Source organism: Marmota marmota, unplaced genomic scaffold (genome assembly GCF_001458135.2).
Source record: "Marmota marmota marmota unplaced genomic scaffold, marMar, whole genome shotgun sequence".
NCBI classification, from domain to species: domain Eukaryota; kingdom Metazoa; phylum Chordata; class Mammalia; order Rodentia; family Sciuridae; genus Marmota; species Marmota marmota.
Window position 1 is genome coordinate 989,196 of NW_025999880.1, and position 27,401 is coordinate 1,016,596.

General features: G+C 37.8%; 1 protein-coding gene, 1 long non-coding RNA gene and 1 pseudogene across 4 annotated transcripts in view; 2 read left to right on the forward strand and 1 right to left on the reverse strand.

The window, feature by feature from the left end:
- Positions 1–15: 15 nt before the first annotated feature.
- Positions 16–19,246, forward strand: LOC125611982. The gene is made up of 2 exons (XR_007342216.1): positions 16–608; positions 18,862–19,246. It is a non-coding gene; the product is annotated as an uncharacterized LOC125611982 (long non-coding RNA).
- Positions 6,977–9,287, forward strand: LOC125611981 (annotated as a pseudogene).
- The window catches only part of CUNH17orf78 (chromosome unknown C17orf78 homolog), a 16,934-nt gene continuing 7,315 nt past the window's right edge, over positions 17,783–27,401 (reverse strand). The window contains exons 4-7 of one of the 3 annotated variants that reach the window (XM_015495349.2): positions 24,826–24,978; positions 23,317–23,441; positions 22,484–22,606; positions 17,783–19,953 (exon numbers count right to left, since the gene is read on the reverse strand). In XM_015495349.2, the coding sequence (XP_015350835.1) occupies positions 19,876–19,953; positions 22,484–22,606; positions 23,317–23,441; positions 24,826–24,978 (479 nt within the window). In that variant the 3' untranslated portion in view covers positions 17,783–19,875. Of the gene's footprint in view, positions 19,954–20,048; positions 22,607–23,316; positions 23,442–24,825; positions 24,979–27,401 lie in introns of those variants that run through there. The other 2 variants (XM_015495348.2, XM_048787904.1) reach the window with 2 other exon arrangements.

Below are 27,401 nucleotides of genomic sequence, written 5' to 3' on the forward strand. Positions count from 1 at the left end.
CCGGGCTGCGCAGGCTCGAGCCCGCCGCCTCCTTCCCCTCCCTCTCTCCGGCCACGGCGGCCCCGCCCGCCACGCCTCTGCCCCTCTCACCTTCAGTCCTTTCCCCTTGCCCCGCCTGGCACCCGCTGCCGTTCGGGTGCTTGAGGACTGGGAAGATGGGGCTAAGACGTTTGCCTGACTGTTGAATCTGAGCAATAATCACTTTTCCCGAGTGGCGCGTGGCCCGTCGCCAGAGGCTTCCTGTTCGTGGTGCCGTTTGGTCCCCTCCGGAGCGGGGTGAGACAGGCCCGACTGGTGCAGTCTGGGTTTTGTGTTAACATTCCCACTCCCACCCCAGTTGCAGCCAAGGAAATTGAGGCTGAAGCACCGGGCTCCAGGACCGCGAAGCGGGCCGCCACTCCAGTCCCAGCCCCTCAGTGCAGCTCTTGGATTGATCAGACTGAATGGCTCCAGGGGTGAAGAGGGCACGTTTCCTTTAGATGCTTCTGCAACGTCGAAATTGTCTTCTTTGGAAAGAACCATCCCCTCTTTGGGATTCAGAGGCCCAAATGGAGGTGCAATGATGAGAGGATGTGGTGGTCCACTCTGATGTCAATCTTGAGGGCTAGGTATGTCCCAACATCTCTTATTACTACTACCAGTGGTTATTATAGTAACTACTATTTATTGAGGATTTATTGCATGCCAGGCATTTGTACAAAGCAGGTTACATATATGGTCTCATTTAAAGCAACTTTATGATGTAGGCATTATTTTCCCCATTTTCCAGGTGAAGATAATCAGGCACTGGCATATTTGTAACTTGGAATCACACTGCTAGGAAGTATTGGCACAGGGGCTTCCAACCATGGTTTATCTTAACCAAATACTATTTATTCAGAAGTATGTCTCTGATACATTCACCCAACCTCTTAGAATTCAATTACACTTCTAACTATGGGCCCCTATATTCATTTTTCTTCTTCTTCTTCTTCTTTTTTTATATGTAATACAAGTTGCTTGTTAAAAAAGAAAGAAAACTCATGAGCAAAAGTTGCGAAAACCACCTCACCATATTAAATAGTTAAATTTTGACTTATACCATTCCATTCATTTTCCTATGCATCATTTAAATAAATATGCGATATTTTATATTTGATGTATCCTGAATATATACTTATTTGCTCATTTGACAAATATTTAATGAGCAGACACTGTACTAGGTGCTGGGAATTCAGTAGTGAGCAAAGCAAAGGCGCTATTTCATAGAGCTCGTATTATTTGGGGGAAGATTGACAAGTAATACACATATTCCTAAATAATAATGCCCGTTTATGTGGTTTTATGGAAAAATAAATCAGGATAAAGGGATAAGAGTAATGCAGAGATTCTCTTTTAGTTAGGGAGGACAAGAAAGGCCTCTTAACAGAAGCAGCACATAAGCAAAAACATAATCATTTAATGAGAAAGGAAGCTAAGTGAATTTCTAGAGGGAAACTATTCTAGAAAAGAAACAGTAAATGCAGTGCCTTGACATAGGGATTTGTTTGGAATGGAGAAGCAAAGAGATCAGAGTGGCATAGAAATTAGACAAATAAGATGAAAAACACAGCCAAGGAGCTAGATTATGTACCATCTGGTAAGCCATGATTGGACCTTGGATTTTATTTGAATGTGTTGCCATGAAGAGTGAGACCAAAGGAATAATCAGATTTACTTTAAAAGGATCACTCTGGCAGTGTTGTGGAGAATGGATGGTAGAAACATAGAAATTGCCTTGTAAAGCATCAATTGTACTTTTACACAGCAGCTAATTAAAAAATAACTTGTTGATACTGATGGTTTACCTATACCTTTACATCTACTCTCAATTTTTCCTGAAAGTAGAGTTAATTACTTAAACATGTTTGTGTGTGTGTATCACATAAACAGATTTTTTTTTTTTTTTAGTCTGGCTGGGGCATATGCCCAGATCTGCATGTCATGACTATTAACTAACTGAAGGCATCAATGTTGTACTGTTATGGAATAAACAGTCCCACATAATATCCCAATCTGTTCATTAAAAACGTAGAATTCAAACGCTTGGAAATTACCCTCCCTCTTCAGTTGATTTTAAGTCCTCCTTAGAATTAATTCTAAGGACAATTTAGTCAGTGTTCTTAAGAAAAATGTGGAGAAATTAGAATGCACACTAAGAGGGAGAATAACACGTATTGAGGCAGTGCTTTTTTGAATTTTTACCTTAAGCAATGGAGTGATAGTGGCATCACTTACTAGACCAGGTGAGGGGAATTTTGGGAAAGGCCAGCTGAAGAAAGAGATTTGGAGGAGAAATGAATTAAAGTTCTATTTTTGGATCTGTGTTTTGCCTTCAAACTGGAAATGACAAATGAGACTAGCTCAGTGGAGAGGTAAGGGCTAAACCTACATAAATATAGAATAGTTTCTTTGTGTCTTCCCTAAACAGAGCCTGGGGACAGTGTCTTTTCTTAGTAATCTCAGCACCCAGAAATGAATCTTCAACAAATATTTGTGAAATGAATAGATAAACGCAAAGGTATAGATGAAGTCACTTAGGCAAGATGCATAGAAGAGAAGTTATGCACTCTACTTTCTCTGGAGGTCCAAGCACCTGCACGTGACCATAATACCTGATTTGCTTAGGCATTTTCTTGTTTACACCTCATCTGTATCTATATAATTATTAATATTTCCTTGACTCACTCTTAAAAGTGCCTCAGTTTGCACAATACATTTTTGTGTTGTTCTTTATAAAAGGTCCTTTAGGATCTACCTTCTTCATTTTTCTTTCTCATCACTACTCTCTTATACTCCATTTTCCAGCTAGACTTAACTTGCTCCCTTTCTCCTTTGCACTCTTATTTCCAAACTTCTTTTGCCTACCTCAACTTGGCTATCACTTCCTTTGGAACACCTCTTCTGACCCACCTCCCAAAGTCTGAGTTAAATAGATCTCTTACATGCTTCCAGTGCACCCTGTTTAATCTGTCGTAGTCAAGATGACTAAGTTTCTGTTCCCTAGCTAAACATCTTTATAAGGAAATCTGAAAAAACACCTTTTGCCATTTTCAAGCCAAAAATTTACTTTAAGAATATCCAAATCAGGGGCTGGGGATGTGGCTCAAGCGGTAGCACGCTCGCCTGGCATGCGTGTGGCCCGGGTTCGATCCTCAGCACCACATACAAAGATGTTGTATCCGCTGAAAAAAAAACTAAAAAATAAATATTAAAAAAATTCTCTCTCTCTCTTTAAAAAAAAAAAAACATTAAAAAAAAAAAAAGAATATCCACATCAGCCGGGCGTGGTGGCACACGCCTGTAATTCCAGCATTCAGGAGGACCCCCAGCACCATGTGAAAAAATATAAAAAATGACATTTCTAATTATCAGGGAACACAAATTACAATGAAATATCACCTCATACCTGTTAGAGTGGTTATCGGTTAAAAAAATAAAGAAGTAGCATTGTGAGTATCTGGAGATAAAGGAATCTCTTGTGTACTGTTGGTTGGCATATAAATTCGTTCAGCCATTATGGAAATTAGTATGGAGTTTCTTTTTTTTTTTTTTTTTGGTACTAGGGATTGAACTCAGGGCACTTAACCACTGAGCTACATCCTAGCCCTCTGTTGTATTTTTTATTTAGAGACAGGGTGTCACTGAGTTGCTTAGTGCCTTGTTGTTGCTGAGGCTGGCTTTAAACTTGAAGTCCTCCTGCCTCAGCCTCCCAAGCCGCTGGGATTATAGGCATGTGTCACCTCACTGGCCTGAAGGTTCTTTAAAAATTAAAAATCGAACTACTATATGATCCAACAATCCCACTTCTGAGTGTATATCCAAAGGAAATGAAATCAGTATTTTGAGATATCTGCACTCTAAAGTTCATTGAGGCATTATTCAGAATAACCAAGACATGGAAACATCCTAAGTGTCAGCAGATGAAAATATAAAGAAAATGTCCCCCCCACACACACACAAATACTATTTAGCCTTAAAAAGGAAATCCTATAATTTCTAACAACATAGCTCACTCTGGAGGACATTATGCTAAGTGAAACAGGTCAGGCACAGAAAGACAAATACTGTATGATCTCACTGGTATGTGAAATCTAAAAAAGTCAAACTCATAGACGCAGAGTAGAAAGGTGGTTACCAAGGGCTGAGGGAGCAGAGATTGAGGAGATATTGGCCAAAGGGATCAATTTTTTTTTTTTTAATGAAGATGGACACAATACCTTCATTTTATTTATTTATATGTGGTGCTAAGGATTAAACTCAGTGCCTCACACATACTAGGCAAATGCTTTATCACTGAGCTACAATTACAGCTCCAAAGGATCAAATTTTTATTTAGACAAGAGAAATGAATTCAGAGGTTCTGTTATGCATCAAATAATAACAAATCATTTTATTGAAAATTACTGAGTAGATCTTAAATGTTCTCACAGCCACCAAAAATGAAGTGGTGAGGTAATGGATGTGTTAATATGTTGGTTTATCTATGCCACAATGTATACATATAATCAAACCATTGTTTTGTATATTATATATGTGTGTGTGTGTGTGTGTATGATTTTTGTCAGTTTAAAAATAAACTTTTTAATAAACATACCATAAGTTCATAAGTAAACAAATATTTTTACAGAATGCAAAATGTAAAAAGCAAAAAAATAAAAAAAATTTAAAAAAGATCTGCCCAAATGTATCTAGTAAACTTCTTCTCACTTTTGAAACTAAACAGTTAGCAGATATTAGGATTTTCATAATGTCTTGGCCATTAAACACAGCTTTCATAAATCCAGGCCTTTGTTACCTATCTCTCCTGCTTCTTCCTTAGTTCACTGACATCTTTCTCATTCACATAAAAGCACAGGAGATCAGTCTCATGGGTTCCCAGACTTTGGGTAGAATCTAAAAATCTAGTTGAACTAAAAGTGTTTTAGCTCTGAATGGATCTGTTTTATCAGAAAATTTAAACTTGCCTGCTCAGCAGCTTAGCTGCATACTTTTCAGCCTGCTGTATAGGGCCTCCACCTTGTGACAGGCTCCCAAAGTATTTTGCATCATTTGGTGACAGTCTATAATCTTTTGCAACTAATAAGTGCCCAATAAATGTTTGAAATATTTGTAAAGAAACTGGCCTAGATTAATGTAATTGCAAAAGCATGGGCTTTGAGGCTTTCCTAGATTTGAGCCCTGTCTTCACTCCTTACCACTCTCAATAATTTAGGCAAGTTATTATCTTTCTTTTTTCTCATCATATATAAAATGAAAATAATACCTAAGAGTTTGTAAAGATGTGATTATGTATGTATAGTTCCTAGTTCATAGTGGGAGTCAAACTATTAAAGTAATAAAAGTACTTAAAAAGATGGGGGCTGGGGATGCAGCTCAGTTATTCCTTTTATATACAAGGTCCTTGGTTTGATTCCTAGCACTGCAAAAAATAAGAAATAAATAAAATGCAATTTTTTAAATATTTAAAACAAATAATCATTTTAATTTTAATTCTTGAAGTGCTCCACACTTGTGGGGCTTGTATAGAGATTGTTCTAGGATAGGTTGAATAGTGCTCAGCATTATTAGCAGCTTTTCTTTTCTTGAATCAGGAACTCCTACCTGGAAACCCTTTTTTGTGTGTGTGTGTGTGGTGCTAGGAATTGAACCCAGGGCCTTGTACATGTGAGACAAACACTCTACTGACTGAGAGCTGTATCCCCAGCCCCTAAACAGAATTTCTTTAGCTGTTTTCTTCTTTAGCTTCTTTCTCACTACAGAAAACAAAATGTACATTATCTCACAGGTCACAGGACATATGTGTAGTTGCAATCTAGAATGGATAAGACAGCTTTGCCTCCAGAGGAGAAAAACTCAGGAGCAGTGCTCCATTTAATTAACGTAAATAGTGAACAGACTTATGGATTATGAGCAATTAACTATAAGACTGCTCTTGGAGTACAGAATACTATTATAATCAAAATTTACAACAAGGTTAATCTGATGCATATTTAATGATATGTGTAATTGTTATGGTGCTTCATGATAATTAGGCCTTAAATGTTAAGCTGTCTACATAAATGACTATAATTGGTTATTTTTGCACAACCAAACACATTTTTAGTACTTGTGTATTCATTTTATTAGTTTTCTAGAATCTATAATCATGCCAAAGACAATTTTTTTTTAAGGAACCCTTTACTATTAATCATGAACTTATACAAATACTCTTCAAAATGACACAGCAGGTTTCCCTTCCCAATTTGGTGCTAGAAATAGCTAACATTCAGGTCCTTTGTATATATTCCCCCCATTTTAGTCCTTAAAACTTCCTTTAAAGGAGTAGTGTTACTCTCATTTTACTGATGCTCACTCCAATGGCAAAAATAGATGAGGATAAATAATTACAATATAAGATAATACATGATCTAATAGAAATGTTATAGAGACATTGAGGGCTTCAAGAAGGGATTAGTTAATTTTAGGGGGAACTAAATGGTAAGCCTCTGGGAAGTAAGAAGTTAAGTCTTGGAGAATAGTGGGAAGGAAATTCCAAGCAGAAATAACAAATTAATCAAAGACCCAAAAGCATAAAATGGCATGGCTAGTTTGATCTTTGTGGTTCAAGAACAGGAAAAAAAGAGCAAGGAAAGTTACTATACATGAAATAGCACAGGTAGAGATCAGAGCAAAGAGGGCTTTGCATAGGAAGCCAGTGAAACATTGAATTGGAGCATGATATCACTAACATGGGCTTTAGAACTACCTCTGACAGAAGTGGAACACACCTGTAATCCCAGCAGTTCTGGAGACTGAGGCAAGAAGACTGCAAGTTCAAAGCTAGCTTCAGCAACTTAGTGAGGCCCTAAGCAACTTAGCGAGACCCTGTCCCTAAATAAAAAAAAAAAAAAAAGATCTGGGGATGTGACTCAGAGGTTAAGTGCTCCTGGGGTCAATTCACGGTACCAAAAAAAAAAAAAAAAGCCTGGAGATGTAGCTTAGTGGTAAAGTACTCTGGGTTCATTCCACAGTACTGGAAAGAAAAAGAAAAAAAAGGGAGAAAAAATTTATTATGGGGAGAAAAGTAATATATTAGGATTAAGGATAATTTTCAATTCATCTTGGTTGTCAGGGTAGATAATAATGCTATTCACCCAGAGAGGGGACATAAGGCAAAGACCACACTTGAGTGGAAAAGAGCAAATTTTGTTGTGGGTATGTTGAGTTTAAGGTGCATGTAGGTTATACAGGTGATGTTTAAACACCAAGAGAGATGTCTAGGTCAGAGATTATAGTAAGCAACAAGTTCATAGAAAATCTGAAGCCACAACAGAGTATGAGATTGGCTGAGCTTGTTAAGTGGAAGAAGGGGAAAGAAGAGTGGAGAATAGAAAATTGCATGACAATAACAGGTAAGACATAGAGGAAGAGCCCACAGTTCAAAAGGGAAGTAGATTTGAGAGAAATGGCAATAAAGGTGGGAGGCAGGAGACAGGCAGCAGAGATGATTATGAAGATGAGCATGATTTTGATGCTCTGATCAAACAGAGCATTATTAAGACCTTTAGGCTCTAAATAATAAAAAATATGGTAGGGTCAAAGTTGTTGCTCAGTGATAGAATGCAAGCTTCTCATGCACAAGCCCTGAGTTCAACTGCCTACACTGCAAAAATAAATAAATAGTGCTTCCTATGAAATTTAAAATAAAAATATTATAAGCTATAAAATAGGTGTAAGGGAAGTATAGCAAAGGTGATTTTTCCTGTGGTGATCTCCTTGATTATATTATCCTTATCATTACTTTGGTACCTCCATTTTGATAAAATACATATTTATTTTACTTAGTAATCTAGCACTGAGAATATATGAAAATGGATTGGTTAATAGTGCCAAATACTACAAATGTCAAAGATAAAAAAAAGTAGTTATTATGGGATTGGAATTAAAGCTCAAAGATAGACTGCTCAACTAGCATGCAAGAGGCTCTGGGTTCAATCCCAACACTGCAAAAAATAATTAATAAAAGTACTTAATTGGAAAAAAAAGAAAAAGTACCAGCATAAGGATGGACAAGCATATGGATAGACAAGCATACTAGTAAAATAGAATAGAAAATCTAGAAGTAAACCAAAATACATACAGGAACTTCGTATTTGATAAAAGTGAGCTATCTAATTGATGTAAACAATTAGATAATCATCTGGGAAAAATAACTGTATACCTCACACCAGGATAAACTCCAAATGGATTTTATATTTAACTAAAAATTTAAAAACTAGCCAAGGACCATGGTACACACCTGTAATACAAGCTACTTGGGAGGCCAAGGCAGGGGGATCACAAGTTCAAAGCCAGCCTGGGCAACTCAGGGANAAAAAAAAAAAAAAAAAAAAAAAAAGGCTGGGGGGAGGGGCGAGTTGTGGCCCTCAGTGTCACATGCCTATAATCTCAAGTTCAAAGCCAACCTCAGCAACTTAGTGAGGCCTTAAGCAACTTATTGAGACCCTATCTCAAAATAAAAATAAATAAATAAAAAGGGCCAAGAATATGACTCACTAGCTAAACAATCCTGGTTCAATCCCCAGTACAATAAAAAAGTTTATTAAAAGGGGCATGGGGATGTAGCTCAGTGGCAGAGTGTCCCTGGGTTCAATCACCAGTACTGAGGGGAGGGATATATATATATATGTGTGTGTGTGTGTGTATGTGTGTGTATCCAGCAAGCAGTAAAAGTACTAAAAAACCTCCTTAAGTAATGTTGAAACATAAATGACAAAATGGGAAAAATGTTTGCAGTTAATATTGTAAAGGCTAATCTTCTAATAAAAAGGGCTTCTAGGTAAACCCTGGAACCAGGTTCGCCTACCTGAAGCCACTGCTGTGTAGATTCCTTCCTCTGTCACCATGTCTGACCAGGGGGCAAAATGTTCAACCGAGGATTTGGGGGATAAGAAGGAAGGAGAATACATTAAACTCAAAGACATTGGGCAGCAGTGAGATTCACTTCAAAGTGAAAATGACAACACGTCCCAAGAAACTACCAAGAATCATACTGTCAAAGATGGGGCCAAATGAATTCACTCAGGTTTCTCTTTGAAGGTCAGAGAATTGTTGATAATCATATTCCAAAAGAACTGGGATTTTGGAGGAAAAAGATATGATTAAAGTTTATCAGGAACAAATGGGTGTCATCCAATGGTTTAGATATTCTTTTTATTTTTTCTTTGCCCTCAATCCTTTTTTATTTTAAAAAATAGTTCTTTAGGGGCTGGGGTGTGGCTCAGTGGTAGAGCACTTGCCTAGCATGTGTGAGGTGCTGGGTTTGATCCTTGGCACCTCATATAAATAAATAAAATAAAGGTACACTGACAACTAAAAAAAAATTTTTTAAAATAGTTCTTTAGTGGGCTGGGGATGTGGCTCAAGCAGTAGCGCGCTTGCCTGGCATGCGTGCGGCCCGGGTTCGATCCTCAGCACCACATACAAACAAAGATGTTGTGTCCGCCGAAAACTAAAAAATAAATATTAAAATTCTCTTTCTAAAAAATAAATAAATAAATAGTTCTTTAGTAATATGGTATTCAAAATGGAATTGAAAACTAGCTCTCATCTCTTTGAAACATCTGGTAATTTGAATTCTTGTGTTCGTTATTCACAGTTGTTTGTTTTCATCATGCCGATTTTTGGTGAGCATATTGCCCTCTCCTTAAAAATTACACATGTACAAAGAGAGCCCACCTTTTTCAGGGCTACATTTTCAGGCTGGTGGTAATAAGAAAGATCACCCAATATAAGTATCTATAATGACTTTCCAACCGGCCCAGAAGTTCTACTTGGACTCTGACTTTCGATGGGAGATGGAAGTTTTTCATAGAGCTGAACTGTGGGAAAATTACCTTTCCTTAATTTGATGCTACTTTTAAAAGTCTGAGGGTCTGAACCAAAAGAAGAGGAATATTAGCTTTGGAGTCAAGATGACAAACATGGTGAGAATGATGACTAATTCCAAAGACGACTTCATGAAGAAAAAGCATTTTTTAAAAAAAATGTGTTTTTTTAGTTGTAGATAGACACAATGCCTTTATTTTATTTATTTATTTATTTATTTTTATGTTGTACTGAGGATTGAACTCAGTGCCTCACACATGCTAGGCAAGCGCTCTACCACCAAGCTATAACCCCAACCCCCCAAAAAGCATTTTAAGACTAACAAAAAAAAAAAAAACTTGTCAGAAGATCTGAGAAAAGTTCTAATTTTCATTAGCAGCTAATAGTCATTCATGTACAAGTATGTGCAATAGAACACTGTTCCTTTAGTTTTATTTTTACTTGTGGCTAAAATGAGGGACATTGGCTGTACCGGCTTCATTAACATAAACAATATCTGGATAAAACATTATAAAGGAATGTTTAGGAATAGATAAGAGATCATCCAATCAAGAGAAATATAAATGAAAGATCAATTAGAGCTCAGGAGTGGTGATTAAAAGCATAGAGATTTGAGGTCAGCTATTTGTTGGAATCCTAGCTCAAAGTCACTAACTCTAGAACCTTGGAAAAGCTTCCAATTCTAAATTTTTCTCATCTATAAAATGCAGATAATAATTGTAGCTACCTCAGAAAGTTGAAATAAAGGCCAGGCAGGGTAGCCAGTTGACTAGTGTTAAAAGAAGGAAGGGAACAAAGAAATAGTTTCTAAATTTCTGGTATTTGAGAAACTTTTTAAAGAGATCCCGGGAAAAGGACCAACCTAACCCCATCAATCTCTTCTTTCCTTTAGGGCAGTTATTTACTAAGTCCCTACAAGTGAAATACAGCCCTAGGTCTAGGGATACAAAGAAAGGAAAACTGATGTGCTACTTGCCCTCAATGTAGTTTACCTCTAGATGAGAGATAGGCATCAATCAAATACTATGGAAATATATGATTACAAATAGATGAATACCATAAAAAGATTTATACTATAAAAAGGTATATTTGGAAGCTGGTGGGGCTGAGGTAGGAGATCAAGGCCAGCCTTAGCAATTTAGTAAGACCCTGCTTCCAATGAAAAGGATGAGTAGTAGTTAGGTAAAACACTACTGAGTTCAGTCCCCAATATACAAAAAAAAAAAAAAAAAAGAAAGAAAGAAAGAAGGAGAAAATAATAGGAAAACCTGACATAGAGTTTGAGAGGTCACATCAAGGGGGTGACATTGAGCCAGGCAGTAGTTAAGGTGGGATGAAGGAGTAGAAACACTGTTCTAGGTAGACTGACAAAACAACATAGCCCCTGAGGCAAGAAAGGACACTGGTGGACTATAGCTGAGCACAGAGTGAAGGAAGGGAAGAGAGGAGAGGAGCCTAGAAAAAGAGGTAGTTCAGATAATCTGCTATCTTGGCAGTCTTCTGAGGACTTGGGACTTCATTCTGATAGAGTGGGAAGTTGCTGAATGGTTTTTAGCAGAAAATCAACAAGATCAAATTTTGCATTTTGAAAAGTTCACTCTGGTATGGAGAACTGTGTGCAGATTAAAGGCAGTTAGGAGTGTGTGGGGAGACCTAGGCAGAGGTTACTGTTCAGGCCAATGATGACATTCCCTAACCCTACTGGTTTGTTTCCCTGACATTGTTTCAGCGGAAGGTCAAGCCTTTTGTTGTTACAAAGTAAATGTGCATCAATTGTTAGCTATTATCTACAGTTAGAGATAAAAGGCTTAAAATTAATCCACCAGGAAGAATGAGTACATTGGAGTGAAAGGATTTCATTGAAGCAGAGAGATGTAAATCAGATAGTTTCCTTTCTAGATAGGAGTAGGAGGCTTCAGGAGTAAAAGGTGAATATCACTGCAAGGGGGTCACCAGATTTCCCTAACTGTGACATTGATGTGGCAGGTGGTATCTTGCCAAAGTTTATCTTCACTGCCCTTTGACAATAATGTTTGGCAAACCTTATGCTACTGAGGTTTGTGCTTTCTGGATTTTTGTTTGTTTGTTTTTAGTTATAGGTGGACACAGTGTCTTTATTTTACTTTATATGGTGCTGAGGATCCAACCCAGTGCCTCATGCATGCTAGGCAAGCACTCTACCTTTGAGCCACAACTCCAGCATGCTTTCTTTTGTTTTGTTGGGACACTACTGTGTGGCCCAGGCTGGTCTCAAACTCTTGGGTTTATCAAGTGATTCCCCTGCCTCAGTCTCCTGGGGAGCTGGGACTAAAGGTGCTTAACGCCAGAGCCTGCTATGGTGCCTTTTTTTTTTTTTTTTGTACCAGAGATTGAACTCAGGGGCACTAGACCACTGAGCCACATCTCCAGCCCTATTTCATATTTTTTATTTAGAGACAGGGTCTCACTGAGTTGCTTTGTACCTCACGGTTGCTGAGGCTGGCTTTGAACTCTCGATCCTCCTGTCTCAGCCTCAGGAGCCTCTAGGATTACAGGCATGCACCACCCCACCCAGCTCTCATTGTTTTGGGATAGTGCCAAGGGTGCAGACATTGCTGCATCTTGCAATTCTTTTTAACACTATGGAGTATTCATAGATGTCTAGGAAAAGAGTATCTAAATAAATTGTTCTGAAATTGAACCTGGGCGTTACTAAGCTAACTTAATTTCCAAGTAAGACAATGACAGACACTAGTATTTTTTTTTTTTTTTTGGTGGGGGGAGGCATACTGGGGCTTGAACTCAGGGACACTGTACCACCAAGCTATATCCCTAGCCCCTTTTTAAAATTTTGAGACAGGGTCTCACTGATTTGCCTAGGGCCTCACTAAATTGTTGAGGCTGGCCTTGAGCTTGCAGTTCTCCTGCCTCAGCCTTCTGAGTTGTTGGATTACAGTTATGCATCACCATGCCTGGAAATACTAGTAATTTTTGACAACTGCTTTTTTTCTCTTGCTTCTATAAAGAATAGAATAGGCTAGGTTCAGTGATGTACACCTGTAATCCCAATGATTTGGGAGACTGAGATGGGAGGATTACAAGTTCGAGGCCATCCTGGACAACTTAGTGAAACTCTGTCTCAAAATAAAAAATTAAAAGAGCTGGGGATGTAAAAGCACCCCTGGGGCTGGAGTTGTGGCTCAGTGGTAGAGTGCTTGCCTCACACATGTGAGGTACTGGGTTCAATTCTCAGAACCGCATATAAATAAATAAAATAAAGGTCTATCAACATCTAAATATATATATTATATATATATTACACACACACACACACACACACACACACACACACACACACACTTGGGTTCAATTCCCATCAGTTACCCCACCAAAAAAAGAATTGAATACGGTTTGAATGTGATGGCAACCCAACTCCCTCATTTTGTCATGTATATATTGACAAAGCAGAATTCCTCAAGATGGGAGACTTTCACTTATATATAGAAGCTAAAAAAAAAAAAGTTGATCTTATAGAAGTAGAGAGTAGAATAGAGATCACAGAAATTTGAAAGGATAGGGAAAAGAGGGAAAGGAAAAGGATGGATATTAGGAATCAAATTACTGTTAGGAAGAATAAGTTCTAGTATTCGATAGCATAATGGGATGGCTATAGTTAACAAATTACTATATTTCAAAGTAGCTAAAAGAGAGAATTTTGAACCTTCCCTATACACACAAAAAAAGGTCAATGGAAAGGTGATAGAAATTCTAAGTATCCTGATTTGGTCATTATACATTGCATAATATAACAAAATATCATAATGTATCCCATAAATATGTACATTTTTCATATGTCAATTAAAAATAAAAACAAACTGTAAGTCCTTGAAGTTTTCTTAAGAAATATGTTTTATATTTTATAGTGCTGGGAATTGAACCCAGGGCCTCCTACATGGTAGGCAAATACTCTGCTACTGAGCCACATCCCCAGTACTTTTTACTTTATTTGAGATGGGGTATTTACTAAATTGTTAAGGCTGATCTTGAACTTGTGATCCTCTTACCTCAGCTTTCCAAGTAACTGGGATTACAGGCTGCATCACCCTGCCTGGTTTATGGGAGTCTTTTGTTTGTTCGCTTGCTTGCAGTACTAGTTATTGAAGCCAGGGCACTGTGCCACGGAGCTACATTCCTATCCCTTTTTATTTTTTATTTTGAGACAAGGTCCCACTAAATTGCTCAGCCTGGTCTCAAACCTGCAGCCTCCACAGTCATTGAGATTACAGGTGTGTGCCTTTATGCCCCAGTTTATGTTTGGTTTTGTAGGATTTTTAGACATAACAATCAATATGTTTTTTTTTTTTAATGCAACCATAGAAATCAAAATGAAAACAAATTTGTGGAGCCTGTGGTACTCCCATAACCTTAGAGCCTGACAAGTTTTTATTTCATTGTAAATCCACATGTTGAGAAAGAGTGTTAGAAATATACTTTAGATTGTAACATATTTCACAAACAAAGGATTACTGTCCAGGAGTATATTCAGGATTATAAGACTTCTACAAGAAAAAGACTAACAACTCATTCAACATCTCTAGCAATTAGAGAAATGCAAATTAAAACTACACTGAGGTTTCATTTCAGTCTAGTCAGAATGGCAATTATCAAGCATACAAGTAATAATAAATGTTGGAGAGAATATGAGAAAAAGGCACACTCACACATTGCTGGTGGGACAGCAAATTGGTGCAACCACTCTGGAAAGAAGTATGGAGATTCCTCAGAAAACTTGGAAAGAAACCAAAATTTGATCCAGTTATCCCACTCCTCAGTATATACCCAAAGGACTTAAAATCAGCATACTACAGTGACGCAGCCACAACAATGTTTATAGCAGCTCAATTTGTTATAGCTAAGCTATAGAATCAACATAGATGCTCTGCAACAGATGAATGGATAAAGAAAATGTGGTATATGTATACAATGGAATATTATCCAGCCATAATAAAAGAATGACTTTATGACTTTTGCCAGTAAATGGATGGATCTGGAAACTCTCATGCTAAGTGAAATAAGCCAATCCCCCGCAAAAACAGAGGCAGAATGTTCTCTCTGATATGAGGATGCTAACACACAGGGGATCAGAGAAGACTAGAAGTTCAATGGATTAGACAAAGGGGAATGAATTAAGAGAAGGTTGGCGGGATGGAAATAGGAAAGACAATAGAATGAATTGGACATAACTTTCCTACATTCATAGATGAATGCACCACCAGTGAAAATCCACATCATGTACAACCACAAGAATGGGATCCTAGTTAGAATAAGTCATACTCCATGCATGTATAATATGTCAAAGTACACAGTACTATCATGTATATCTAAAAAAATTTAATTAACAAAAGATCTCAGTAGAAAAATAGGGAGTGGTTATAAGCAAGAAAAAAGTCTAAAATCAAATAAATATATGCAAAGGTACTCAAATTCACCATTAAGGAAGAAAATTAATGTAAGAACAATAATAGGACTTCAAAGCCATCAGATTGGGAGAAAAAATTAAGTCTGAGATTTTCAAATTAGGGAGAATGTGGAATATGGGCAATTTCTTTATTTCTAGTGGTTCTGTATTTGGTACAACCACTTTGGAAAGCCAATTGCAATCTAGTGAAGGTGAATATGTGTGTGTGTGTGTATACACATACACACACACACATGTGCACACACACACATTTTTATATCCTACAACCCATTAACTCCTTGGCATATATGTTCTAGACATAAATACATCCAAGAATATTCATTGTAGAAAAATAAACTATTATCTGATACTATCATATATGCAATTTATGAGTCTTCAAATTATGTGTCTCTTCCATAGAATGTTTGGTTCTTCTAGAGGCAGTAAGGGCTTTACTCTATAGCCTGAACTGTTTATTTATCATCTTGTTCAGTGGAGACCATAACATCAAGCCTCTAAACATAGCATTTCCATCCTAAGTTTTAGTAAATGGGATTTAAAAATATAATGAAATTTTCTTATTATGCATTTTTCCCATTATGCAGTAATTCAGGCTTTATATTTGTCATGATTTATTTATGCTGCATTTATTAATTCCCACTACTGATTTTTCAGAGAATGCAGTTATCAGATTAAACCACTGGGTGGCGCAAATTCATGAGTCCAGGGAAAGTTCCTAACTTCCCAAGTTGCACCTATTGCTAAACTGTACCAAAGGAAGGAGGGCTAGGTAGAAGAAAAGACTTTTTGAGTCAGGCACAATATAATTCCAGCAATGGTGCATGCCTGTAATCCCAGCAACTCAGGAGGCTCAGCAATTTAGCAAGGCCCTAAGTAGCACGGCCCTTTCTCAAAATTAAAAACATAAAATTTTTTTAAAAAGCTGAGGATGTGGCTTAGTAGTTAAGCAACCCTGGAATCAATCCCCAGTACCAAAAAGAAGAAAAGAAAAATCTTTTTGGACCTGAAGTTTCAATGTAAAATGGATCAATTTCCATAGATTGGATGATTGGTAAGTCAAGTCATAGAGTAAGGAAAAGAAAAAGATAGGGGGAAAAAGTGTTGGAATAATAAGGGAGAAGAGAAAGAAGAAGAGATATAAAGCCTAAGAGACAAGAATGTAAATCTAGAGAGACACATTCAAGTGTTACAGTATGGGTCAATAATTGCTGTATGGGTCCACGTTGATTTACATCTTCCTAGCAACCCATGGCAGCTTTTATCTGAAAATAGAAATTACTTCATTCTCTTATAGAAAATCATTATGCTATCCTTAGCTACCATTTGATGTTGTGACATCATCATAATTTAAGTGTCTACTATTAACATGATACTTTGCTCATAGAAAGTAATATAGACAAATTAATATAGACACTACAGCTTCGTGGAAAGTATGCATAAAAAATGAATAGCAACTCAAAGCAACATGAGGCCCATTGTGTGTATTCAGGAAATGAAATCCCTTTGGAGAGTGGGAGGGGAAAGGAGGACCATAGGACTCTCTTTGTCTCCTAGTCACAAATACATAAAGCAACTCTTCCTTGGAAAATGACACAAAGGGAAATGGTCTAGGTCAGAATATGATGGACAGTATTTAAAGGGGGTCTAAAATAAGAAGGGGTAGTTAAGGGTGGAGAATGATTAGGGCTGATGGCACCTCTGAGCCTATCCTTGCTTGCACTAACCTTAGGAAACAGAAAAGGAAAGACACTAAGTGCCTGCTCAGCACTTTCCAGAATCCTAGGTCACTCTGATTTTTGAGATCACAGTTATATCTAAAGAATGAAGAATGGCAAAATGTATAAAATTGTTGAATATTTTAAGTATTTTTTTAAATCAAGGAATGCTTTTAAAACAACCATACTATCGTGGCCATTAATGTCATTCAGCACTAACTTCAAAGTTTAAATTAGAGGTTTTGTGAATGTGCCTTCTTTGCCGAAGCAAATATATACCTTAATCTTTGGACCTATCAAAAAAGTATTGAGGGGGGCTGGGGTTGTGACTCAGCAATAGAGTGTTCACCTCACATATGCAAGGCCCTGGGTTCGATCCTCAGCACCACATAAAAATAAATAAATAAAATAAAGATATTGTGTCCAACTACAACTAAAAAATAAATATTTAAAAAAAGTATTGGGGTGACATAGACACTTTGAAAAGTTGGAAGGACTTCTAGGAACTTTGAAAACTTGAATATAAACACAATAAATATGCCAATTGGAAATATGTAATAATACATTAACTGGAAAGGGGAATCAGGTTAAAAGTAGTAAGAAAAGTATGATATTGTGTAATATATATGTCTTTTTATCATATCTATATGTATTTATAAACTTTCTGTAAAGAGATATATCACTGTCAGCAGTGGTTATCTCTAGAAGGAGAGATTAGGTATAACTTTTAATCCTTTATTCTTTATACTTTCCATTGTTTTCAAAATTTTTAAAAATGAGAATGTACTTTAATAATCAGAAAAACAAAGTATGACAACTTTGTAAGAAAGAATTTGCAATAAGAACCATACACTTTGCAGAGGAGTAATTTGCACTTACATAGAAATGTTTTATCAAGTTGCATCTGTAATGGTGACACAGAGAATTGTGCCTGGCTCTGAAGCAATCTGAGACTAAAGTCCACATCCCAGAGTCCCCATAGGAGTTCTCCCTTCTGAACTGCCATCTCTTTGATCTCTTACTTTTCAAGAATCTCCACTAGAGAGGGAATATAGGATTCAAAGTTGTTAAATGTCTAGGGAGTTAGAAAATCCACAGGGAGATCTTGCTTTGCCATGGGAAACAGATGTTCCCAAAGCAAAATACATAATTTTGACTCAGTGAATTTTTATAAAGAAAATCAATACAAGTGTCCAAATTATACTCTTGCAGAAGAGTTGATAGGCATGGACTTTGCCACAGGTTTCATCTTCTGGGAAATTTCATGTTTCCAGATTAAGAGACATTCAGTTGTGGTGGGAAAGGCAGGGACATGTGGGGATGAATGCAGGCATTAATTCTAGACCAAGAGCTTCTAAGAACATGTTTTTAATAATCCTCCCAATTGGTCCCAGGAAAAGCAGGCACTTTCCTCCTATTTCTTTTAAATTTTTTAAAATATTTATTTATTTATTTTTTTTTTTTTCGGCAGACACAACATCTTTGTTTGTATGTGGTGCTGAGGATCGAACCTGGGCCGCACGCATGCCAGGTGGGCGTGCTACCGCTCGAGCCACATCCCCGGCCCCACTTTCCTCCTATTTTATGGTCGAACTAAATAATAAGAGATGGCAGGATAAACTTAAGGTGATGTTGTGATTCAGTGGCAGGGTGTAATGTATTTATCCGAAGGCCACACCAGTGTTCTGTCCTTTCTGTCTGCCATATGTTCCAAGTATGCTCTGTGGATCTTCAGAGATTCTTTAGAGTTTCACCAAAACATGACATCACCCACGCTTTTGTCTCTTCTGTCTCTTCCAGGTTCAGCTTGTTCCTCTGCTATTATAGTACAGTTTTGAGAATCATTTTTTGGACAGTATTTGAAGTGAAAGAAAGAAGAATACAATGTATGTATGGCTTCTACCAGAGAACTAAGAAAACAGAATTACATAGAAGCAGGCACATATCACCAAAATGAAATGGTTTCAGAATCTTATGAAAAGAAGCAGGCTAACATCCACCATTCCCTTTTCCACTTAAACACTTCTTTAAGATCAGCTGTTTCCACTTTCTCACGAAACTCTTGCTTAGGCAGGTCAGACTCCATCACAGCTGCGCCTCTATCGTGGTCATAATCATTCTGCTCTGGAATCCTTATCCAAACTGTATGTATCACACTACTAAAATAAAATATATATCAGACCCACTTTAGGAATTCTGGATTGTGAGGAGACTTCACTTGAGTCTGCAGTCTCTAAGCCCCTTGGGAATGACTTATGAGGAGGGCTTTTGGAATGAGTAGGGTCAAGTTTCCTTCACCAGTGTGTTGATAGCCATATGCAGTGGCAGAGGGTAAATCATAAAACCTGTGGACATTATTCTGGAAGAGCAGGACATTAGTTTGTAAGCTCAATGACAGCCAGTGAGCAGGAAGTCAGTTGTGAGGATAACGGAGGAGTTGGGATGTATGCCACACTACCAGCTGCCTTGCCCAGTTTCTTGGAGGCTGTGTTTAAGTCTTTTGTCAAAGAGAGCAATAAGATCCATTCATAGTACTTAGAGGGAAGGCCTTTGTTTTCATTTGATGGAATGGAAAGATATCCATTTTCATGGACATCCAAAGTGAATCACAGAGGCTTGTGGCAACGTCAGTAGCAGTGTGAGGGTAACTGCTCAGTCCAGGCTCTTCCTTCCCTGACCTGGCAGTACTGACGATAATGCCCCACCACCCCATGAAGATATAAATGTAACACTGGCAAGAAACTGCCCATATTGACTAATAATAGGGAGGAAAGAGTGGAGAAGAAATAGTGTATTCATTCAGAACAGAATTTTTCAAAAGTATGTCTGGTGCATAATAGTAATTCCTGTAGTTTTCTTCGCATTTGATGAGTTAGGAATGTCTTGTCCAACCTAAAGATTGAAGGGAAATATAAAGGATAATGAAAGATGTGAAGGAATATTTCTTCATATGTCAACAAAGGGATTGCTAAGTACAAAACCCCATATAATTCCAAGTACACTTCATTTTGCCTCTTCGTTACCCAATAATTACATAGAAAGTATGAAGAAGGTGCACATATGAATGAGAATTATAGCCCACTAGTAAAGTGCCATTCACCCCTTGCTTGATCTGTTTGCCTTGAATGGAAAAGGCCCTAAGTATGCAACTGGGGTGGATCCAAGATGCTTCAGGGATTCTGCTTCATTCCTGAATCAGGCCCAAACAATCTCATTTTGTTTTGAAAAGAGGCAGAGATTTGAACAGAGATTTTTGGGTCTGGCCAAATATTTTTAATAATCTCATTCCACACTCACCATAGCTGACCCCAGGTGCCATCAAGTTTTCTAAGTGCCTATTATGCTGTTATGAACATAATTATGATTTTTTAATCAAAGATTTTTCTTTCCAATTAGATTGTAAAAATCTTTAAAACAGGGAAGCAGACACTCAGGTGTTCAGTAAAATTTTGTGGACTAGATGAAGGATTTAATGAATATTAGTGTAGCAATTAAAAAACATGGATTCTAGTTCTGTTTCTACCAGTGTGTGTGACCTTGAGAAAGTCACATATCCTCTCTAACCTTCTAATTAAGTATCAGTATCAGCTACCTACCCTGGCTACCTCCCAGAATTTTTGTGAGAAACAAATGAAATTATGTGTATAAAATTGCTACCTTATTACTGTTTTCATCCCCTTTTCATTCAGTAGCCTATTACGTTCATAGAAGTTCAATCCAAGTAGCTGCTACGTGATTACCTCTAATTCTGAGCTGGATGTTGTTGTCCCCTTCAAGCCTATTTCTGCCAATATTCAGTAGAAATGATAATGTGGAGTAAAGAACTAAGCTATACCATATTACAAAATCATGCTATTTGTATAGGATTATCACCTAATATTAGGAGAAAATATTAACCTAGGCCAGAGTTCACCAAGAAATTGGCAGTGGGTGCCTGTAGCACTGTGATAAGGAAGATTGTAATGCCAGGTCTGAGTGGAAGGAGTGCTGTGCTTGATTATTGACATATGCACTTGATGTAGAATGGAAGAGTAGCAGTATGTGTACCATCCTGAACTAGATAATCTTTGAGACTATTATCAATGCTGTAATTCTACAAAAGTTTAATTTTTAAAGCCTTGTTTAATTTTTAAAGCCTAGGGGGCTGGGTTGTGGCTCAGTGGTAGAGTGCTCGCCTCGCACATGTGAGACCCTGGGTTCAATCCTCAGCACCACATAAAAATAAGTGAATAAAATAATGTTTAAAGCCTGTTTGCCTTAGGGAACATTATTTGTCTTGAAGAAGGTGCCCATCAATATCTCATATTGAAAGGCCAAGTCTACTCCTGGTAGGAAATATATTTAAAAGTTTCCATGCTGAGCCAGTGGTATGGTGTCTGTTTTAACCAAAGGGCACTATTAATTTATAATTGTGTCAGGAAACCCAGAGACAAGAAAAAGAAGAAAGTTGCAATGCCAAGTCTTCAAACTGTGTTCAAGAGTGGTGGTACCTAAATTTTGCTTTACATTAGAATCACCTGGGGCTGGGGATATGACTCACTGATAGAGCTCTTATCTAGCATACGTGGACCCTGGGTTCAATCCCCAATACCATAAGGAAAAAAAGAAGAGTTACCTAAGGAAAGGATGAATACATCTGTGAATTCTAAAGATTTTACAATTTGGGGGAGCCTTCTTAAAGAAGAACAATACAAATTTTAAAAGTACATAATCAGATGCATGGCTTTGAACAGGGTCATGGGTCCTGAAGCATAAGCTTCATTTATTTCACAGTAAATCCACCTATACTTAGGGAACTTTTTAAAAAATCTTAAGCTAGGCATGCTGGCATAGCCCTACGGTCCTAGCTACTCAGGAAGTTGAGGCAGGAGGATGGCTTTAATCTAGGATTTTATTTTATTTTTAATTTTTGGTACTGGAGATTGAACTCAGAGACATTCAACTACAGAGCCACATCCCCAGCCCTATTTGTTGTGTTTTATTTAGAGACAGGGTCTCACTGAGTTGCTTAGTGCCTTGCTTTTGCTGAGGCTGGCTTTGAATTCGCTATCCTTCTGCCTCAGCCTCCCAAGCTGCTGGGATTACAGGCATGCACTACCATGCTTGTCAAATCCAGGATTTTGAGACCATCCTGGACAACATAGCAAAATCTTGTCTCAAAAAAAAAAAAAAAAAAAAAAAAAAAGATTCCTGGCTCCACTAGACATTGTGATTCAGTTTATCTGTCCCCAGAAGTATGTATTTTCAGTAAGTATCTCATTGGATTATGAGTGGACTGATGTTAGGAAAATAGCAGTACAGATATCTGACATATAGAAAAATTACCCACTTTTGCTTTATAACTAAAGCAGTTCCCAACCTCCCTGCACTTATATGTTAATCCTGTTTTCTCTAAACAAATGACATAAACCACACAGTGAACACCTCCCTTCTCAGGCTGAGAATCTGCCTGGGATTCAGCTGCCCCAGGGTGCTGGTCTCTTTTCTTTTGCCTTCTCCACAACTGCTGGCATTGGCACAGTCTTCTGGCTCCCAGGCATCGACTCTGAAGGAGAAAAATGACTGATATCAACTTTCTTTTTCTTTTTTTGTGCTGCTAGGGATTGAACCCAGGGCCTTGTGCATGCAAGGCAAGCACTCAACTAACTGAGCTATATCCCCAGCACCTCTGGTATCAACTTTGGTTAGATGGCTGATAAACATTTGATTATCTTCCAAACCTCATGCCAGAACATTTAAAGGAAATCATCTTTTTTTCTCTCTTTTTTCCTTTTTGTAGTACTAGTGCTCTACCACTGAGCTCCCAGTTCTTCTTATTTTTTATTTTAAGACAGGTTCTCTTTAAATTGCTGAGGCTAGCCTCCAATTTACAATTTTCCCGCCTCAGCCCCCTGAGTTGCTAGGGTTACAGGTATATACCACCATTGTGTTAGAACTACCCTTCCTAGAGAATGTCTTGCAGTAGTCAAAGGAACTCACATGGAGTGAGTGCCTCCTATGTGTCAAGTGCCTCTCACACAGGAGCTCTAATAACATGAATAACTGCATGCAAGGAAAATGAGTCCCATTTTGCAGATGAGGCAACTATAGTAGGAGAAGTCAATCAACTTTAACCAAATCACTTGGCTAATGAATGTGAGTGACAGATTTATCAAAACCCCAACGTCTGCTTTCCTCACTAAACCAAGCTGCCTTTGGAACAGAAGGAGGTCTTTAAAGATCAAGTCCCAGGACCCAGTATACCAGCAAACTTACAGGGCATGGGACTTCAAAAATGACAAATATCATAATGGCAACTCCAGTGACCAACAGGGTGACAGCAATCAGAAATTTGACCACAATACTCCATTTCTGCCTTTTTGCTAGGTCCTCATCTGTGACTAAATGGAGAGAGAGAATTTGAGTAAGGGAGTATATTGACCCTTTGACTTGAAGTTCTCCTGGCTCCCAGACTAAGAAGGACCCAGCTTGACTCAGAAGCAGAGGCTATATTTCCATTTTAGACTCAGAATCAGGAGTGGGATGGGCACGATAGTCTCTTCTCTAACCTCTTTTGCAACATACACCCAACGAATCATTTCTCTGTATTTGGGATTCCATTTCATGTAGGGCTGATTCTTGCATTCTCAGAGGAAGAGAAGGCTTGAATGCACAAGGAGTTCTAAGCTTTACCTTTCCATCTCAAGTCTTCTCAGAGTCCCTACCCACTTTCTCTGACACATTGTGTGGGATTAGAAAATCACCTTTTTTCTGTGCTTCTCTTGGTTTTTGTAGGTTATAGGAGGAACAAAGGTGAATTGGCATTGCTTCTGGATAATAAATCAAATCTGGGGTAAATGGCTCATGTGCATTTTATTATTTCTAATCTCATATTTACTTTTCCTTTGGTAGAATCTAGGATGTAATTCAGATTTACAAAATTCAAATCTTACAAAACTTGAGTACTAGAAAATTTAGAGAGGACTTTCTTCTTTTTTCTATTTATTTTCTTCCTCCCTCCCTTCCTCCCTTCTTTCTTTCTTTATTTCAAGTGTGTATATGTATGTGTGTGTGGTGATGAGGGTTGAACCCAGGGGCACTCTATCATTGAAGGACATCCACATCCCCTTTTATTTTTTTATTTTGAGATAGGGTCTCCCTAAATTGCTGAGGCTGGCCTCAAAATTATGATCCTCCTGCCTCAGTCTTCCGAATCAGTTGGGATTACAGACGTGCACTAACACACATGGCTGGGAGAATTGTTTCTAAAAACAATGAGGATGAAAACATGCAGTTGGTTGGTATCACCACTGAAATAATTGCTTAGTATTTAAATATTACCCACCTATGCATGCAGTGACTAGAATTATCCATCACATGAACAGAACTTACTGTATCCCCAACGCTAGCTACAAGATGAGCTCATTTGTGTGGAGGTAAAGGTTCATTGATGGCGTCAAACTACAAACATTTCTGGGACCTTTTTTTATGGAGAAGCTAATTTTTACATTAAAAAATTGAGTGATTTTTTTTAAAATATTTATTTATTTTTTTTAGTTTTCGGCGGACACAACATCTTTGTTTGTATGTGGTGCTGAGGATCGAACCCGGGCCGCACACATGCCAGGCGAGCGCGCTTGAGCCACATCCCCAGCCCCAATTGAGTGATTTTTTAAATGTAAAGTCTAACTTCTCAAACTCCAGGAAAATCTTACGAACCCATACTGATGTTGGGGCTAAAAGTATTTCTTTCGTTCTTGTTTTATATTTCTGCTTATTCTGTACCTTGTGTCAAAGGGCTAGAAAAATCACTAGTACTTGTAGTTTTCTCTTCTTCTTTATTCCCAGAAGTTGTGGAGGTGGTAGTGATGGGAAAAGTCTCTAATGACGTCCTCATCATGGGGTACAACTTACATTGGGAGATCCCTGGCAAAAAAGCTATAAAACAAAAAGAAACAATGAAAGGACAACTTTCAGAGAAAATTTTATCTACCCTTGATATTACCTGACAAAACCCTTGTTCTAATTACCTGATAAACTTCTAACTGTGGCCCTATTGACCTGTCTGTCCATAGGTTTAGGGTGTGAGTATAAAATAATGCCAAGAATAAATGAGGATTATGAATCTGGATAAGAAGAGATATGGATTAAGTCCCTATGGGGCCTTTGACTAACACAGGATCAGAGTAAAAGAGTAAGCCATATCTTATTTGCCTATCATTCTTAAAGCTGTAATAATAATAAATGTGGAGGGTGTAACAGTATTGGAAGTTTCCTTCTTTAATAAAAGTGACTCCAAAGTTCAAAGATGTGCAATATTATAATTTCCTGAATGGCTGCTGCAAATCTGTTTAGTGCATCCTTGGTTTACTACTGTGAGAGGGAATTGGGAAAGCAAAAGGAATGGGAAGATGGAAAGTCCACCCAGGTTCACATACTTCTCAATCATTTATTCAGCAGATGTCCAAAAATGAATATCTATTATGTGCCAGGCACTGCTTCAGTATTTTCTATATATTGTTGGATGAATTCTAGCAAGAGAGCAAGCAAAGAGGAGGGAGGGTTGTGGGGTGGGATGGGGGAAGCAGATAACAATGAATATAACACACATTATAGTATGTTAAGAGGCGATAAGTGCTACCAAAAAAAAAACACGTAAAACAAAGCTCGAGGGATGCAAATGGGCAACCTGCATTCTAGACTGTTTCTTTAAGAAATTGAGAATTGAGCCAAGATTTGAAGGAGTTGAGGGGATCCACTGAACAGATGCCTGGGGAAGTAGTAACCAAGCATATGGGAAATGAGAGAAAGGGCCCCAGAATGTGCCTGGTATGTTACAATTTTAGAGGCAGAGCAAGAAGACCAGTGAGATGGCATGGATTCAGCAAGGGGGACAATTGCTCCACAAGAAAAGGGTTAATATCACTTACGGACTCATAAGCTGGTTTAAGGATCTTGGTTTTTATTTGATTGAAATAAGATCTATTGTAAGATTTGGGGCAGAAGAATGACAGAAGTTTGTTTTGATCACTAGACTGCTGTGTTGGAAATGGTCTGTGGGGGGCAAGGGTAGAAGCTGGATAACCTGCTAGGAGGCTGTCAAAGAAATTCAAATGAGGGGTGATGTGATCCAGTCTAGGAGTGGAAATAATGAGGAGCAGAAGGATTCTGGCTGTAATCTGGAACTAATAGCTTCATGTGCCTTCAGAATTGACCTAATCCAAATCAGATACTGTGATTCTTGTCCATTTTGATGGTCTTATATAATTGCTTATTAAAGTCTGTAAATTCGATGTGACTTTTCTAAATTACTCTCACATGTCCTAATTAAGTCCATGTGAAAATGATAGTTCTTCAGAGGCTGGTGGCCATAGACCAGGCAAGTAATAGTTCCTGATTTCAGTTGAATTAGGAAGACAGTGTGGGCAGAGAGGTAGAGATAAACTTAAAAATCAACAGGTTCAAAGGAAAAAAATGAAAGAAATTATGAAGTGATAACATATATGTTTATAAGAGAGATGATGGCTGGGAATATAGCCCAGTTGGTAGAGTGCTTGCCTCTCATGCACAAGGCCCTGGGTTCAAACCCCAGATGAAAATAAGTAATTTATCTCACTTTGGACAAGGTACATAAATTCTCTGAGTTTTGGTTTTCTTAATCTGAAAATGGTACAAATAATACTTCGTATACTTATTTCTCAAGGATGTTATAAAGATCAGAAACAAATAAAAATGAGAAAGTGGGTATAAAAACACTTTGCAAATTGAGTGATATTATGATTGAAAGAAGAAGGAAAACCTAGAGATTGTCTCTTTAAGTGGAAGAATTCTGCCTTCTAACCACAGGGATAATGGATTTCATTGTGGCAGATGTTCCTTCCTCCTGGGAACCACTGCTTCAAATTCTACTAAATAGGCTTCATCTGTCAGTATATTTTCAGCCTACCTTCTATCTTCTTTTTTTTTTTAATAATTATTATTTTTTTTAAGAGAGAGAGAATTTTAACATTTATTTTTTAGTTTTTGGCAGACACAACATCTTTTGTATGTGGTGCTGAGGATTGAACCCGGGCCGCACACATGCCAGGCGAGCGCGCTACCGCTTGAGCCACATCCCCAGCCCTCAGCCTACCTTCTAAATGAAAGTCCATTGGCAGCTCATCTCTTTCAGGTCTCATCTGTTAGGTTTTAGCACCAAAGTGGAGCAGGGAGTTTGTAAAAAAAACACTTTATTCCCAGTGGTGATGGAATTGCAATATTAGCTCCCCTCCCCATCCCCTATACTGGGGATCGAACCTAGGGGTGCTTAACCACATCTCCAGAACTTTTTTTTTTTTTTTTTTTTTTTTTTTTTTTTTTTT